This window comes from Phaethon aethereus (genome assembly GCF_964289735.1).
Source record: "Phaethon aethereus genome assembly, chromosome: 1".
Classification (NCBI taxonomy): Eukaryota; Metazoa; Chordata; class Aves; order Phaethontiformes; family Phaethontidae; genus Phaethon; species Phaethon aethereus.
Window position 1 is genome coordinate 213,137,443 of NC_138575.1, and position 16,433 is coordinate 213,153,875.

Consider the following 16,433-nt stretch of genomic DNA (forward strand, 5'->3'; position numbering starts at 1 on the left):
TCCTCCTCCTCCTCTTCCTCTCGCTCTGGCAACCGCTCCCGCGCCAGGCGATGGCGCCTGCGCAGTCGCCACTGTCCGCGCTCCCCTCCCCCCGAAGCTTCGTGAAGATTCCGGAAGGCTCCGGCCGGGTCTTTCCGCCGAGGGAGCCGCTCCGCCCCCCAGCGCTGCCCGGCTTCCGGCTGCTGCTGCCCGCTCCGCCGGGCTCCGCTCTTCCGAGCGGTGGGGCGGGAACCGCCATGTCGCTGCTCTGCTACAACCGGGGCTGCGGCCAGCGCTTCGACCCCGAAACCAACACGGAGGGTGAGAGCGGCGCGGGAAGGCGGCGGAGGGGGAAGGGGGCGCGGGGTGCCTCCTTCACCCCCCCCAGCTTTCGGTGTGGGTGATGTGAGGGAGGGCCTCTCGGGGGGGCTGCGAGAGGCCTGCAGGGAGGGTCTGAGGGGCGATCGGAGGCGCTGGGGGTGCCCGGCAGCCTCTGTGTCCGCCCCGGTTGCTGGAGCTGTCACACAGGCCGCCGGGCACGGTCAGCACTGCGGGCGGAGAAAGCCCTGGCCTGCGGGTCGGTGTGTCTGTGTCCGTGTGTCCCTCCCTCCCGCCTTCGCCCGTCTGGTACTACAGGGTGCTGGTCCCGGCTCTTTCTCGCCAGGGGGGACTCGTGTGGTCCGACGGTGCTGCCGCTTGCTCCGTTACCAGCCTCGCGGCAGCCGGACGGCAGAACCTGCCCTGCCTGGACGTTCTGTCTTTAATGCAGAAGAGCGGGGCTGGCGGTGAGCCTGGCTCTAAGGTTCTTTTATGATAGTAAAAGTGCTCACAGCGGTATGAGGGAAAAGAGGCAACAAGAAGCAGTTCTGTCCATTACTGTGATATATTCTAAAGGTAGAACCTGGAGGCCTGGAGCAACAGACGTTCTTCTTTTGAGTGTCTCTGTGGGTGTGCATACATAGCAGTTATCGACTACTAGTTTTTTTTTAATTACACTATATGGACTTACAACAGGTAATTAAATGTCTCTTATGATACATGTATGTCTACTTTGCCAAGTGCAGTGAGCTCTTGTAGTGCTTCTTCTACTTACCCTGGGAATCCGGTACCTGGTGAAACATCTTTAAAGCGGTATGATTTTAGGTTTTATAGTTCCCCGGAGGCTGCAAAAGGGTGATCTGAGTTCTCGGCAGCCTTGCCCTCAACTGGTTTGTAAAGTAACTCTGTTGGCTGAATTTCTACAATGGCCTTTTTGATTACCTTTAATTTTTAGTGACCCACAAGATTAGAAATAAGCTAACATGTTCTAGCATGCACCTATTCTGTGATTAAGAACCATGGCATAAAGTGTGTTTATTTTCCTGAGCTAAATATTTCCAAAGAGAGAAGCAGCATTTTGAGCAAGGCGCACTAATGTTATTAACAGAAAAAGCAGGCACAGTTGTGGAATGCATCCATTTAGTGATCTCTCCACCTACCCCACCCCCTTTGCTCGAAAAGGTAAAACAGATCATAGAATCACAGAACAGTTTGGGTTGGAAAGGGACCTGAAAAATCATCTAGTTCCAGACCCGCCCTGCCATGGGCAGAGACACTAGACCAGGTTGCTCAAATGGGAGTTTTTATCTTAAAAATTCTCTGTGACCTGTTTTTGCTATTAAAACTACAGCTCTTTACAATACGTTCCTATGTTTGTGATCAAAGTTGTAACAGACCCAGTCTGGTTGGTGTGGCCCTGTGCTAACTGTGTGGTGCTTGGATTGGGGAAAGCAGCTTCTTGAGAAGAAGTTTGTTTTGGTAAATGACTGGAACACTTACCAGAATTAGTGTCCTAGACTAAGCAGTTCTAAAGGTAAACTTAGTTATTCACAGACCACTTCAGAAAACCAAGTTTGACATTATCTGCAGAAGTAGAGTAATTATAACTTTTGGCACCCCTAAACTTCACTAAGGTCAATGGGGTGATTACTACTTAGGCATCTAAATCCATATTTAGCTGTGTAAGGCCGTCAAGTTCAAATGTTTGTTTGTGTTTCAGAACTGTGTTTGGATTTAATTCTAAAGTATTGTGGAGACTAAAGCTAGTACATGTGTTAAATGCCAAAATACTTATGCCTTTAATAATGAAGTTTTGCATTGTCATAATCTAATAGTTAAGCTTAGGATCTATATATTAATAAGAAATTTTAAAAAATTAAAATAGGTAGAAAATAAGGCCTGCTGGCCTCGAGCAGTATTCGATCTTTCAGGTTTTTTGTCTACGTTCAGCCTGCAGTATAGATGTTCACATAGTGATGTTTGATATAAGAGGCTGTTAATCTTATCTTCAAAATCTGATGGCTGAAATAATATATGCATGTATTTTCTGTAGAAACTCTTAATTGTTTCCAAACAATAAGCAGGTGGCAACTGGCTGGCATGAAGGACTGTATGCCTCTTAAAGAGAGGCAGAAAAAACAGCCTGAGGGAAAGCATTGAAGGTATGTCTACACAGTTGTGACTGAGTGCAGAGTTATGAATTCATCCGTGGCATGCCTGGCAAGGTACAAATTTAATATGCGTTTTAGTTATGTTAACTACTAGTTCATCCATACTGTTAAAGACTTGTACAGCATCTGACAGAGAAGGTAGAACTTAACTTCAAAAGCGGTAGTAGGTTTTGAATTTTTCTTTTTTACCTGTGAATGGCCATATGACCATTTCTAATCCATTTCAAGAGCAGGTGAAATTTTGCTGCTAAAACAGTGGTATGAGGTAGTACACGCACACTTTGGTTTGGGTTTGAAAGCAGTGCTGCATAATGACAGTTGTAGAGGTGATGTGTGCGAGCAGATGCAAAGTTTATATTATATGTGTTTGTCTCAATTTCTTCACTGTACTGCAACATTTTTTGGTTTAGGCTACAAGTTGTATCTTTCTTAATGCAATTTAATTTGATCCATTGCAAGGACAGAAGTATGTATTTTTTCATGCTTATTTATGCCTTTTTTCCTTAGAGCAAACTTAATGATGTTGCACCTGCAGGATAAACATTATCATAGACCTGATGAAAACTTACGTATTTCTGAGGTGGAGTGAGTGAGAGATGGAGGTGGAAGAAATGGTAGCCTAGACTTTTTGAGTCTGTGTGCCCAAAGTCAGCTTTCTTTAACCTTGTTTGTTTCCCACAGTTCAAACTCTGTTCCTATAAATTGCATCCTCTGATCTTCTCTGTCTTGCATGTGGCTTCCCCTTTCTCAGGCTGAGGCTTTCTTTTCTCTGTGAACTATTTATAAGCTCTTACCATACGATGTTTGTCTGGTTATCTGTATTTCTTTCTAACACTGTGAGAAGAAGTTTAGTGGAATTCACTTCCTAGCTTCATCAACCGCTTGAAGGCATCAGCTTCCCCAAGGTGCTGAATGAGTTCATCAGTTGTAATGACCTTCCATTGCTTTGGGGCTGTAAAGCATAGCTTGCAAAGTATTGGAGTGTTTCCACAGGATAGCAGGTTGGTTTGCAAGTTACATACAGACAGATGTCTCATTTTGTCCTCAAGGATTCAATACAATTCCATTGTAAATACCTCTAAGTTTGGATGACCTGTACCATTTTCTACTTTGACAGTTAACAGAAAGACTAGTAAGGTGCTTCAATGAGTAAGCAAGGATGTAGCAGTAAAGTAGCAGCAGACAGCAGTGAGTGCATTGTGGGAGTGGGATTGGTTTGGATATGAAATCAGCATTTGAAAAAAGAACCCCCACCAAACAACATGAAAATTTGTGGTACTTGCATCTCCAAAAATGATCTGAAGGTGAGAGGAAATGCCTTGTTTTGAAAAAACCTTAAGTTTGTTCTGGTTAAGGAAAGGCATTAAAAGCTGTGGAGTTGTGACTTGATTTTTTTGCAGTGAGAAGTGTAGAATAGCAACCAAAGGCTGGAAGTGGAACTCTGACACATCAGAAGTAGACATGCTTCTCACTGCTCAGGTGGCTATTAATGTGTGCTAAATTCCCGATTTTCCCACCTAGTCTGAGATGGGATATTTTGATGGATGTAAACTTTAGTCGGGTAAGAGTTGTTTAGCTCAGTATGAGTGAAAATGAGTGACATTTTACTGTCCTCTGGTATGCAGAATGGTCAGACTGCTTAGTGGGTAAGTCCCACTGCTTCTTTTTGACATACTATAGAACTCCTTGTCTTGGCAGTTTCTGTTGAGGAGCAGGCATTGGCCTTCATGAGATAGCAGCAGAGAGTGGGCTGTTACTTGCTCCATGGTGTTCCTCCTGCAGAGAGGGTTTCAGGAAGCAAGGTAAAAGGATTCGACTTGGCCAGATGGACAAATAGACGCCTGTCAGTGTCTTGAGTTGTGAGCTGGAGGATAACCGTCTCTGAGCGAACAGATCGTAGATAGTTTTGGTCTCTAAAAATGTTGCACTGACTAACAGCACCTCTCTCATGTAAACCCACATGCTTGTTAGGGATTAGAAATGTAAATTTAATTCTTCTGATTCAGAAATAATCTTTACTGCAAACAGAGCTTAGTTTTACTACCATCATGCTTATGATGACATACTGTCATTTTTTGAAAAGAATAACCTCTGTTTTTACTTTTACTTGATTTAGCAGGTATGTTTTGGGCTTTTTATACAAAATAACCACTTTTTTTTTATTTTCCTGTGAGTTTTACATTTACAAAAGCATTTGCTTTTCATCCTGAAGCTGAAGGAATTGGTAGAACTTCACAGATATGTATGTACGTCCAGCTGAAGGACTTAACATCCCAAAGTATATGCTTTTTGAGTTAAGCTCGGAGCTGTCATCTTAAAGCAACATCTGTCAGACTGTATTAGACTCTTAGACTTAGGCACTGAATATAAAACAAAAGAAAATTATACTAAGCAACATTTCTTAAAAATCTACATATTTATAAAAAATGAAAATTTTTTAGACAGTTATTTGTCTTGAAGCTCATTTAATTTCTGTAGGCAGATTACTAATAAAGTTGTTTATCACTTTTCTCTTTTGCCTCTTATGTGAATTGTGCATTTTTCTGTTTTATGGAGGCTTATTATAAAATTGTTACTGTTTGTGTCACTTTTAATTTTAGCTGTTTCTAACAACAACAACAGCAATTTTGCTTTAAAGGCTAAAAGATAGCTAGTGTTTCCCATCGCTTTTAGAATCAGGTCATTAAAATATTATCCATGCAGTATTTCTCCAAGAGAAGTTACATAATCAGAGCAATTATATTACACTTGAAAAAAATACAACTGTTAAATAAAAAAGGAACAGTTTATACGTAGAAAGCTGTAATGTTGATAAATATCTGTGACTGTAAGCAGTTCTGGTAATGGAAGTTATGTTTCAGTGGAGTGTTTGCACAGAACCTATTAATAATTAATAGTATTGACTAATTTGTGTATGCCTAAATTGTGTATGTGGAAGACTGGCGTTTGGGTTCAAGTCCTTAAGTGACATAGAGTACCACAAAGAGTGAAAAAAAAACCAAGCTGATCATCATGGATAAAATAATGAACTCATGATTTGTGTTAGAGAATTTGTTAACAGAGTGCTTCTAGGTAGAAAACCTTGATCAGGTGCAAATAGATGTATTTGATGCTGTAAACCAGTGTTTTATTGAGTTGTCAGTGCCACCTTTTTTACTTCTGAATTACCAATAAGGACTAATTATCGATGAAGGCAAGGCATAATGCTACATGGAAAGTTTACTTGCTCCAGATGGAGTAGAAATTTGTTTTAGATGCCTGCTTTCTGGTTTGTGTTGTATAATACAGAAGAAAAAATTGGGATTATTTAGGTTTAATATATGCCCTCAAGAAAGCTTGTTTCCAGAGTGACATAATTATGTGCACTTGCAGAAGTGGGACAGCTCATGGCATACATGACTTGCAAGTGTGAAATTTTTGCTGGGTTTGTGATCAGATGAATAAGAATTGCCTGAATATTAATAATAGTAATTTTCTTCTAGATTCATGCACATATCATCCAGGTGTGCCAGTCTTTCATGATGCTCTCAAAGTAAGTATGCAACTAGATTTTTAAGTCTTATCTTTTTTTCCATATAACTGTTTCCATGAAACAGTATGCTTGTTTTCCTTTCCAGTTCCAAATCTTTCAGTTGTAGAAACTGATGTCCAGCCTATCATATTTGAGCAACCCCATGAAATTAGAAAAGCACACTTACTCAAACCTGAAGAAGAAATTAAAAACTGTACTCATATGATCCAGGTGCCATGCAAGTCCTTATGACACATATTTCCTGTTGATTGACTTTGGGTATCTCAACAGTTTAATTAGGTCCTCTGAATAGGTCTTTGGAGGCATTGAGGTGTCATAGTCTTTCAGTTAATTACCCTGCTTGGAATTCAAACCAGCTGCTTGTCATCTTATGTGGCTAGTGAACTAATGCATGTGACATTTGCCTACTATAAAAAAATAATTGTGTTCTGTTACTCTGACAGACGAGTATGTTAAGTTGGGACTGGTTGCCCTTGCCTCTGATGCAGCCGTTCAGGATTCTTGGGCTACATCTTCAGTAGTGAATTAAATATACCAGTGACTGGTCTTCAGTGCTTAAGCCAACTGCATAGCCCGTATTCACTATATTAAACTGTTTTCCTACTGCAGGATCTGCTGGATGCATCCAAAGTGCCTACAGAGAATTATTTGAGGCACAACTGCCAATACAGTACTGGAGGTCATTCTAACAATTTAATTGTGGACCGTCAGAAATCTGCTGTGCAGAAATGGAGTCTGGCACTTGTTTACTGTAGTAATACAGGTGTAGCATAAGTGAGCTTTCTTAGGAGACCAAACTGCTATTTAACCAAGCTTTGGGGCAAGCATTTTTCTTGGTACTTGGGAACTGCTTCTACTGGCAGAACATCTCATCCCTGTCCCATAACATTGTGTCTTCTGGGCTCATGGAAGCTTGTGCCTATGCACTGGGCATCATGTTTTCTGTGAGCTATCACTCATTTTGCAGTGCGTGGCTCCAGAGTTGGCCACCGCATACCACTGGCAAGTTGGGATAGGTGCTATTAATATGATACAGTTGCTTAGACCACGTCAATTTATTTTGTATAAAATTATAGTTGTAATCATAATTTTGTGTCGACCATTGTGTCGCCCTGCTTAAGCTCTCAAAGCAGTGGTGCATTTATTAGTCAAACCGTTGCCTTTAATAAGGTTTGTCGAGTTCTAAGATACATTATTCACAGTGGCAAGATAATTTTCTCTAAAAATGGATTTCTGGTTTATATATTAAAAAGGCTCTTGATTGATGTAGTTGATTGGCTATGCAGTGCAGATACTCAGCTTTGTGGTGGGAAATAAGCATCTGAAATACTTGACTAGAGCTCAAGGAAAGAAAAAATCCTGATCATTTTAGGAAGGGGGTCTGTACATTCTGCCACAGGTGAGCCTAGTCTCAGGTATAACATTTGTTTTGCTTATATGTTACTTCATGAAATAAAGTAACATTTCTGTTTTCTGTTGTACAGAGTTGGCACCTAACTAGTCGTGGAAATATTGCCTCATGTTTACTGAACTTTCTGATTAAGGCAGCATGAGTCAACTAGAAATGGCAGCTGTAAGAGGTTTCTCTGACTTTTAAAAATGCAAATGATGATAATATTGTCCAAAGAAGGGAAGAAAATAATCTGTAATCATGATTTGCCACATTTGTAAAGGAATATAATTAGTCTTTGGCTTTTTATAAGCTGTTGCCAAGTAAGGTAGTTATGCTTGTTTTGTTTTTGTTCCAAAATGTTTGTAGGGTTGGTCATGTTGTAAGAGAAGAACAACAGACTTTTCTGACTTCTTAAGCATTGTGGTATGTACTCATGATTATTTAAAATTTTTATACTTGTCAAATGACAATGATAAATATTAAATGGTACATGTGTTTTCATGTTTAAAATTTGCATACTTTTGTTAAAACTGTCTTAAATCTTGCACGTACTGTTTTTCTTGATATAATGTTCAAGCTTTAGTGGTTATAATTAGTTCTATCAGAACCTATTTAGATGCTTGTTAAAAATGAAGGAAGGTCAATATTTCTTGTTACTTTGCTTGATTACGAAAAGTATGCATTTTTCTTTAACGTATGTCCAACTGAAGATAATTTCCACTTTAGTTGTAGGATTTCCTTTGCAGCTGGTGTTTAGAGTGGACTAAAGGAGAAGATGGGGCTGAAGAAATAAATCAAGAAACTTGTTACTGTTTTTGATCATTTTTAATTGTGCACACAAACTACACTGCATATATATAAACATATGCTTTCGTAATAGGGCTGTACTAAGGGTCTCCATAACAGTGAGAAACCTCCTGAGCCTGTTAAACCAGAAGTCAAAACTACTTCTGAACGAAAGGAGCTAGCTGAACTGAAGCCTAGATTTCAAGAACACATAATTCAGGCACCTAAACCATTGGAAACAATTAAAAGGCCGAGGTACAGTATACAAAACTAAATTTTGCCACGTTTGTGGTCAGTTGGTCAAGTTAAAGCTCATTTGCTTATTCAGTGTTACGCATCTCATATAGTGTAAAAATTCCCAAATTAACTTTAAAAGAGCCTGTATTGGTAGCAGTGATGGTGCTATCTTAAGCTTCAAAATGAGAGAAAAGAATTCTGGTTAGGACAAGGTAGTACTGTAGCTTAGACTGCCACTAGCAGTTGTGTTTAGTGTTTTCAACAGTCATAAAAAATAATTTTAGAGTGCTTGTATTTACATTCCTTAATCTCTCTGATTTATTTTTGTTGTTGTAGAGTACTTAGGATTTCCTGTTGAAATCCAAGATTGCCTTCTAAATTTCTAGTCTGTTTTTTCACAAAGAGTAAGAATTGGCATTTACAAATCTAGTTTGTGTTTTTGTTGTTGTAAGGGAGATTGGAAAAGAAGAGCCTTCTAGCAAGATTAGAAGTTACTACTCTGTTCTTTTTTGTAATTTGTTTTTCATTAAGCTGATATGAATACATGGACTATTTTTTAGCCCAGATGAGCCAATGACAAATTTGCAGCTGAAAGTGTCAGCTTCCTTGAAGCAAGCGCTAGATAAACTGAAACTGTCATCAGAAAACGAAGAGAAAAAAGGTAAGGATATAGGGAGGCTAAGTAGGTATATGACGTTAATTGTCACACAAATAAATGAAATGCTATTTTTGTTGTTGTTTCTGAAGTAATTATTTCATGTAATTATGTTCTTGTTCTTAATCTGGGAAATACCTTCCAGTCTAGGGAATGATAATCAAACTTTATATGTGAACAATGTGGAGACTTGGGTCTTAGGAGAAGTGTTTTCCCATTAAAATTATTTGAACTGCCTATTTGGTAACATTTCCTGGTAAAATGGACATGATTGGAACATCCATTTCTGAATATATCTGTGAAAGAGTTTCCTAAGAAATTAATGCTACTGTCCTATGTTACTGCAAACACGATGTCATATAAAGCCTTTCATAAACTGGTGAAATTCCTCTGAAGATTAATTGGTTCTCCCTCATCTCTTGCTTCTCTTTTTTTCTTCCTCTTTTTTTTTCTTCCCACAGTTTATCTGGAATTTGTTTCCAGAGCGACAGTGCTCCTTAAGAGACACTTTCTAATTTCACTCGATATTTGTGGCTATTTTATACTCTCCTGTTATTTGCCAAAACTGTCACTTAGCTCTTCTTTCTACTTGGTATCCAAATTCTTTCCTTGTATGTATTTATAGACAGTAGTTGGAGCCTTTTACATTCTTAGTTTTACAAAACCAAACAAGATGAATGATTGTAATAATCCTCTTCATCAATTTTTTTTTTTTTGCCCCACTTAAAACAGCATAGAGGTATAGAACCTAGAAGCTGATGCATAGATAACAAAGCTTTTGGAATGTTTGCATAATTTCTCTTCTTTGTACCTATCTGGCAGACTTCAGTGCCAGGAAGAAAATAGACAGCTTCAGAGTTGTTTGTTTTTTTTTTTCCTAATCTACTCCTTAGCACATTTTAATTGTCAATAAAAGCAAAATGTTTAGTACATTGTATAATTGAGTTCCTATTTTCTATAATATGATTCTGTTTACAGAGGAAGACAGTGATGAAATCAAGATTGGGACAGCATGTAAAAATGCAGGCTGTTCAAAAGTAAGTGGTTCAGTTCCACCACCCAGATGCCAAACTATTAAGTGTGCAGTTTTGTTTTCCTTTCTTGGGTGTGTTTTTTATGTGCTACAAATTGATTTGAAAGTGACACAAAGTCCATAAGGCTTAACGAATGCACATTTGATAACACATTTCAGTATGGAAAAAGTGGGCTGTTCTGTACTGTGAATGCAATAAGTCTAAGATTACTTTTTTCAAGCCTGTCCTGAACTTCTAATTAGTAAGCTTTGCCAAACCCGTGATACTGATGTGTTTCAAGTTAAAATGTTGAATATAGTATTGGTGAGAGGTGGCTTCTTGATAACACTTGAATTGCTCTTGATAATCTGTGTATAAGTCAGAAGCATCTGCAGATCTTATCAATTAATGCTTCCTGCCAGAAGCATTACGAAATGCTTTCTTTCTTACCACAAAGAAAATATTTTAACACTTTTACCATCAAAATTAATTTTTATAATACGTGGTCATTTAAACTGAAAGTTTTTTTACACTGACACCCTTGTGGTATACAGAACGGGGCAGTAGAATTAAAATAGGTGTATCATTGGACGTCTGACATTTTGCATTTTCTACTGAAACTCTGGTGGGAGGAGAACTTACAGCAGTCTCTTGTTTGTGTTAGGAAGAACTGATATGGTATTTGGTGGCAGAGTTGTATATTGTTTAATTTACTTCCTTTTGAGAATCTATGTGTTTTATGAATGTTAACTTTTAATTTATTTTCCAGTTAAGTACTTATTTTCTCTGAATATTCAGAGTATTTTAAAAGATAAATAACTCTGAGGATCTAAAGTGATCTTCATGAACATAGGTGATGTCACCATTGATGTACTCCGTAGAACTAATACAAAGTATAGCTTGTTAGAAGGAATGCCAGGGAACCTTTTGTGAATGAATGGTTATTTTAAAAAGCTAGGGCAAGCCACTAGATTTAGATTATTTACTCAAAAGCTTTGTAGTACTTTGTTCAATGTTTTTGTTGTGGATTCTGTTTTGTTTTGTTTTTTCCTTTGGTCCACATCCTCTAACAGTAATACACTTTAAATGCTTTGTTTTGCTAGACCTACGAAGGACCACACAGCACAGAAGAAGTATGTATATACCATTCTGGTGTACCTATATTCCATGAAGGGTTAGTACTCAGTTAACTTTAATCTTTTTTAATTAGTTTATTTTGTGTTCCTGCTTTCTTTGTAGATGCTGCCTTGTTTTCATTCTGTATTTCTTTCTCAGTCAAAAATGGCAATGCTTGAAGAGGGCATACCAAATTAACAGTAATATTGCATAAAGGAAAAATTTTAAGTACTTAACGGTAAATAGTGTCCCAAATATTGTTTGTTAATTACTTTGTGAACTTTCAAGGATGAAGTATTGGAGCTGTTGTAAAAGAAAAACATCCGACTTCAATACATTTTTAGCTCAAGAAGGCTGCACAACAGGAGCACACGTATGGACTAAAAAGGATGCAGTAAGTAACATTAATATTGCATTCTGTAGCTGGCCATTCTGAATTTTGAATACTAAAATGTAGTCAGTAGCCTGATGGAGCTGTTATTGTAGTCGAGCTGTTACAGATCACTACCTCTGAAATAATACGGAGGATATTATGCACAGAATGACAGAGAAATGGGGTTTGAAATAATCTGGTAGAAGTATACTTATAATAGAGTACAACCTGTCTTTTTATTGATACATATAGTATAAATAGCAGTCTTTTCTGCTTTGTTAGTTAAGAAGGTCTGTGGCATTCCATATAGAATATATTCTGTATATATTCCTTTAAAATAAGATTATTAAAAGTCTTTCCACCCCCAAAGACCATGAAGAGAGCAACCATACATGTTCTGCAGTAAAATAGCTGTACTTCCAGTTTAATTCAGAGTAGTTGAGCCATTGTTTAGGTAGGGACGGTAGGGCAGATAAGGTCAATGAGGTTCCATTGGGTGGGCAGCAGGGATGGAAAGGTCTGTCTCTGTCTTAATTTGGATTCTGTTTACGTGCCTGAATATTTTTCTGGTCTGAATCTGATTGAGTGTTCTGATTTGGCTACCAATATTAAAAATACAGAGAGACCACCTGTTTTTTTGTTTGTAGGTATTGCGGTTCATCTTCAGGGTGCTTACAGGGCATGTGCAGGACAACCAAGGGATCAGACCCAGCCAGCATGGGTTCATGAAAGGCAGGTCCTGCTTGACCAACCTGATCTCCTTCTATGACCAAGTGACCCTCCTAGTGGATGAGGGAAAGGCTGTGGATGTTGCCTACCTGGACATTAGTAAAGCCTTTGGCAGCGTCTCGCACAGCATTCTCCTGGAGAAACTGGCGACTCGTGGCTTAGACAGGTTTACTCTCGCTGGGTGAGGAACTGGCTGGATGGCTGAGCCCAGAGAGTTGTGGTGAACAGCGTTGAATCTGGCTGGCGGCCGGTCACAAGCGGTGTTCCCCAGGGCTCGGTTCTGGGGCCGGTCTTGTTCAATATCTTTATTGATGACCTGGATGAGGGGATCGAATGCTCCGTCAGTACGTTTGCAGACGACACCAAGCTGGGTGGGAATGTTGATCTGCTGGAGGGTAGGAGGGCTCTGCAGAGGGATCTGGACAGGCTGGATCGATGGGCTGAGGTCAACTGTATGAGGTTGAACAAGACCAAGTGCAGGGTCCTGCACTTGGGTCACAACAACCCCATGCAACGCTACAGGCTTGGGAAAGAGTGGCTGGAGAGCTGCCTGGCAGAAAGGGACCTGAGGGTCCTGGTTGACAGCCGGCTGAACATGAGCTGGCAGTGTGCCCAGGTGGCCAAGAAGGCCAACAGCGTCCTGGCCTGTATCAGCAATAGTGTGGCCAGCAGGAGCAGGGCAGTGATCGTGCCCCTGGATTCGACACTGGTGAGGCCGCACCTTGAATCCTGTGTTCAGTTTTGGGCCCCCTCAGAAGGACGTTGAGGTGCTTGAGCATGCCCACAGACAGGCAACGAAGCTGGTGAGGGGTCTGGAGCACAGTTCTTACGAGGAGCGGCTGAGGGAACTGGGTTTGTTCAGTCTGGAGAAGAGGAGGCTGAGCGGAGACCTCACCGCTCTCTAAAACTACCTGAAAGGGGGTTGTGGCGAGTTGGACATTGGTCTCTTCTCCCAGGTAACTAGTGATAAGAGGAAACGGCCTCAAGTTGCGCCAGGGGAGGTTTAGATTGGATATTAGGAAAAATTTCTGTACAGAGAGAGTGCTCAAACATTGGCACAGGCTGCCCAGGGAGGTGGTGGAGTCACCATCACTGGAAGTGTTCAAAAAACGTGGACATGGTGCTTCAGGATATGGTTTAGTGGGCATGGTGGTGTTTGGTTGATGGTTGGACTTGATGATCTTGATGCTCTTTTCCAACCTTAATGATTCTGTATTTCGTTGTGATGTTGGGAAGAAACTGCAGAACTACAAGGTGAAAATTTTTTCCATTCTAGGCTTAAAAAGATTGTTAAGCAATATTATAGAACATAATAATGGAACTGAACACTTAACTAAAAAACATTAGCTGGTCACATGTTGGATGCAGGTGAACACAAAATTCTTGTTACATATATATTGTCTATTGCTGAGGCAAAATGGGTCTCATACTGCAAATATCAGGAACATTTAATAGAAGAAAATTTAGTTACAGGAAGTGTAATTCTGTTACCTCATTCTATAACAGCTACTTCACAAGTTCTAGAAGTCGTGGAATTGCTGCTTGCTTTGAAGCTTTATGTTTGTGTTTAAAAAAGTATTTCCAAACACAGAAAGGACTGATTAAAAAAAAAGAGCTGAAGTTGTGAGCCTAAAGTGGGAGAGTGTTTTAAAGAATTTACCCAGATGTTGAGAAACTATGTGTGTATTAAATGTGTGTATATTGAGATAATGGGCTTCCAGCTAACAGGGGTTTTTTTGGCTTTACCTTTTTGTAGTTATTTTGGTTTTTTTCACCATTTATTTTTCCTGCATTGGAGAACAGAGAGTAATATTCAGTGATTTTTGTCAGTAATACAGGAGTTTCTTGGAGTCATTGTTTGGTTTCTTTCTATTACTTGCTGGATAACTGTAGTCTTGGAAAGGAAGTTAATCCAACAAGTAACTTTTTTTTAGTTGGTTGGGTTTTTTTTAGTGTTTTGTTTGTTGGGTGGTTTTTTCCTGTCACAATGTCCTGGTTTCTTACTGTAGTCTCTGTCATAAGCACTGTTTTTCTCGCATCTAATGTTTGTTAGGGGCCAGTAGCTGAAATAATTAGTAAAAATAGATGTAAGTGGAGTCTTGCAATCTCCTGTGAACATGAAATATAGTCCTTTATTAGCGATGCTTATTGGGTATTAAAATAGTCCTGGGCTTTTATCCTGGCTAATCTTGTAAAAATACTACTGAATGCAATTTTAAGTCTCTTTTTTTGGTAACTTCTTCTTATATAGGGAAAGAAAGTAGTTCCATGCAGGCATGATTGGCACCAGACCGGAGGAGAAGTGACTATTTCTGTATATGCTAAAAACTCTGTTCCTGATCTGAGCTACGTAGAAGCAAATAGCACAATGGTGTGTATCTACCTTAAGATATAATTCTTTTTTTAATTCTTATAACAGATTGAAGTCAGGAAAATCTGGCTTCTACTTTATTTACAAGGCAGGGGTAGCCGAAGAATCTTTTTTGAGTAATGGCATTTTCTTGGCTTTTGTGTTTGCTCAAGCATGTGTAGCATTTTTTTCTTTTATTTGGACATCTGGACTTTACTATTTGTGTTTTTGTTATTTTGCAGCTTTAAAAAAAAACAAAACAATATGTCAAAAAAATCTTTCATTTCACTTTTGCAATTAAAACCAGAGTGTGATGGATTTGCATCGCCATATGTGTAAATAATTATAGATTCATCATTTCATTGTATTTGGTTTAATGTAATGTAATACCGTTCTTCACGATATGCAGTTTTACACCTACTAATATTAAACAAGTGTTAAAATGCGTCTCTGATTTCTTAATAACATATTTGGAGAAAACGATATAGCTTCCTGGAGGTATATATGGCCACTCTTGACTATGATACTGTATCAGAAACTGTTAGGATAGATTTTCACTTCTCTGTCTTAAGGACAGTTTGATCACTTTGCTCATGGTAGGATCTGAGTCATAATGTGATATATTTTGCTTAAACATACTTTACACGTCAGGCTAATAAAACATTTGACAAAATGTTCTTTTTTTTTTTTCCTGTTAAGTTAAATATCCATATTGTATTTGAAGGAGAAAAGGAATTTCATCGCAGTGTGAAGCTATGGGGAGTAAGTATAAGAATAATTTTTCTACTAAAAAACCAAACACCCCACAAAAGAAACACAAACCCCCAGCTTCCTCTCTTTGAAAACAGTTTGGTTTTCCTCGTTACTTTTCTTATTGAAAGAAATTCAGTTGCATGTCGTTCAGTAATCTATGTTTAAGTCTGACTCTAATGCCCCAAATGATCATGTATGACATCATAGTTGATGCTGCTTTGAGCAGAAGGTGACCTCCTGAGGTCCTTTCTGTCCCTGTTTGTCCTAAGATCCCACCACCATCGTAGTGCTGTTGCAGAAAACCCTTGACATGATGTAATTACATGCTATGTATGTGTTAGACCAAAGTATATGTTACATGTGCATAGGCCTATGTTCATAGCTTGGGAATGGGAGAGGGTTGGCTTTTCTAGATAACAGAGGGAACTCCATCTACCTAAACACCTGCTGAAATTCAGTGATCAGGTACTCTTCCTAACTTAATCCACAAATACCTAGCAGTCTATTTCTTAAATTGAACTATAAAATATGTTTTCTGTTCTAGGTAATTGATGTAAAGAGGAGTTATGTGAACATGACAGCTACAAAGATTGAGCTTACTATGAGAAAAGCAGAACCCCTATTATGGGCAAGTCTTGAGTTACCAGTATCCAACGCACAACAAAAAAAAGAGAATTCAGATCAATAATGATTCCAAGAGACGAGTTATTTCCCATTATGAAGTGGTGACTTGCTACTGTAATCAAATATTTAACTTTTATATAGATTCATTTTTTATGCTAGATCATATGTTCCATTCTACAAAGAAATTTGATGCACAGTAAATGGGGATGTAAACTTGAAGGGTAATAGCTATTTCTGCTCTTGCTCCCATGAGTATATTTATTCTAGTTGGAGTGTCTCCATGGGGGTTTAGAGTAAAAAGGCTATTGCCCTTCGCTTACAACCTTATGTACCACGCACTGATTATCCAGATAGATGTGTTCTCAGTCCACTGTTTGTGTTAATTTTTCAAGTTTTTAGACTGG

At 39.0% G+C, this 16,433-nt stretch overlaps 1 protein-coding gene across 1 annotated transcript; it reads left to right on the forward strand.

Moving 5' to 3' along the window:
* Positions 1-236: 236 nt before the first annotated feature.
* On the forward strand, positions 237-16,093 carry CHORDC1 (cysteine and histidine rich domain containing 1; the record flags this gene model as incomplete). Its single annotated transcript, XM_082014109.1, has 11 exons — positions 237-300; positions 5,951-6,000; positions 7,760-7,816; positions 8,274-8,434; positions 8,977-9,077; positions 10,050-10,108; positions 11,188-11,258; positions 11,489-11,594; positions 14,554-14,673; positions 15,352-15,414; positions 15,950-16,093. The coding sequence occupies 11 exons, from the start codon at positions 237-239 to the stop codon at positions 16,091-16,093; spliced, it is 996 nt and encodes a 331-aa protein (XP_081870235.1).
* Positions 16,094-16,433: the final 340 nt, after the last annotated feature.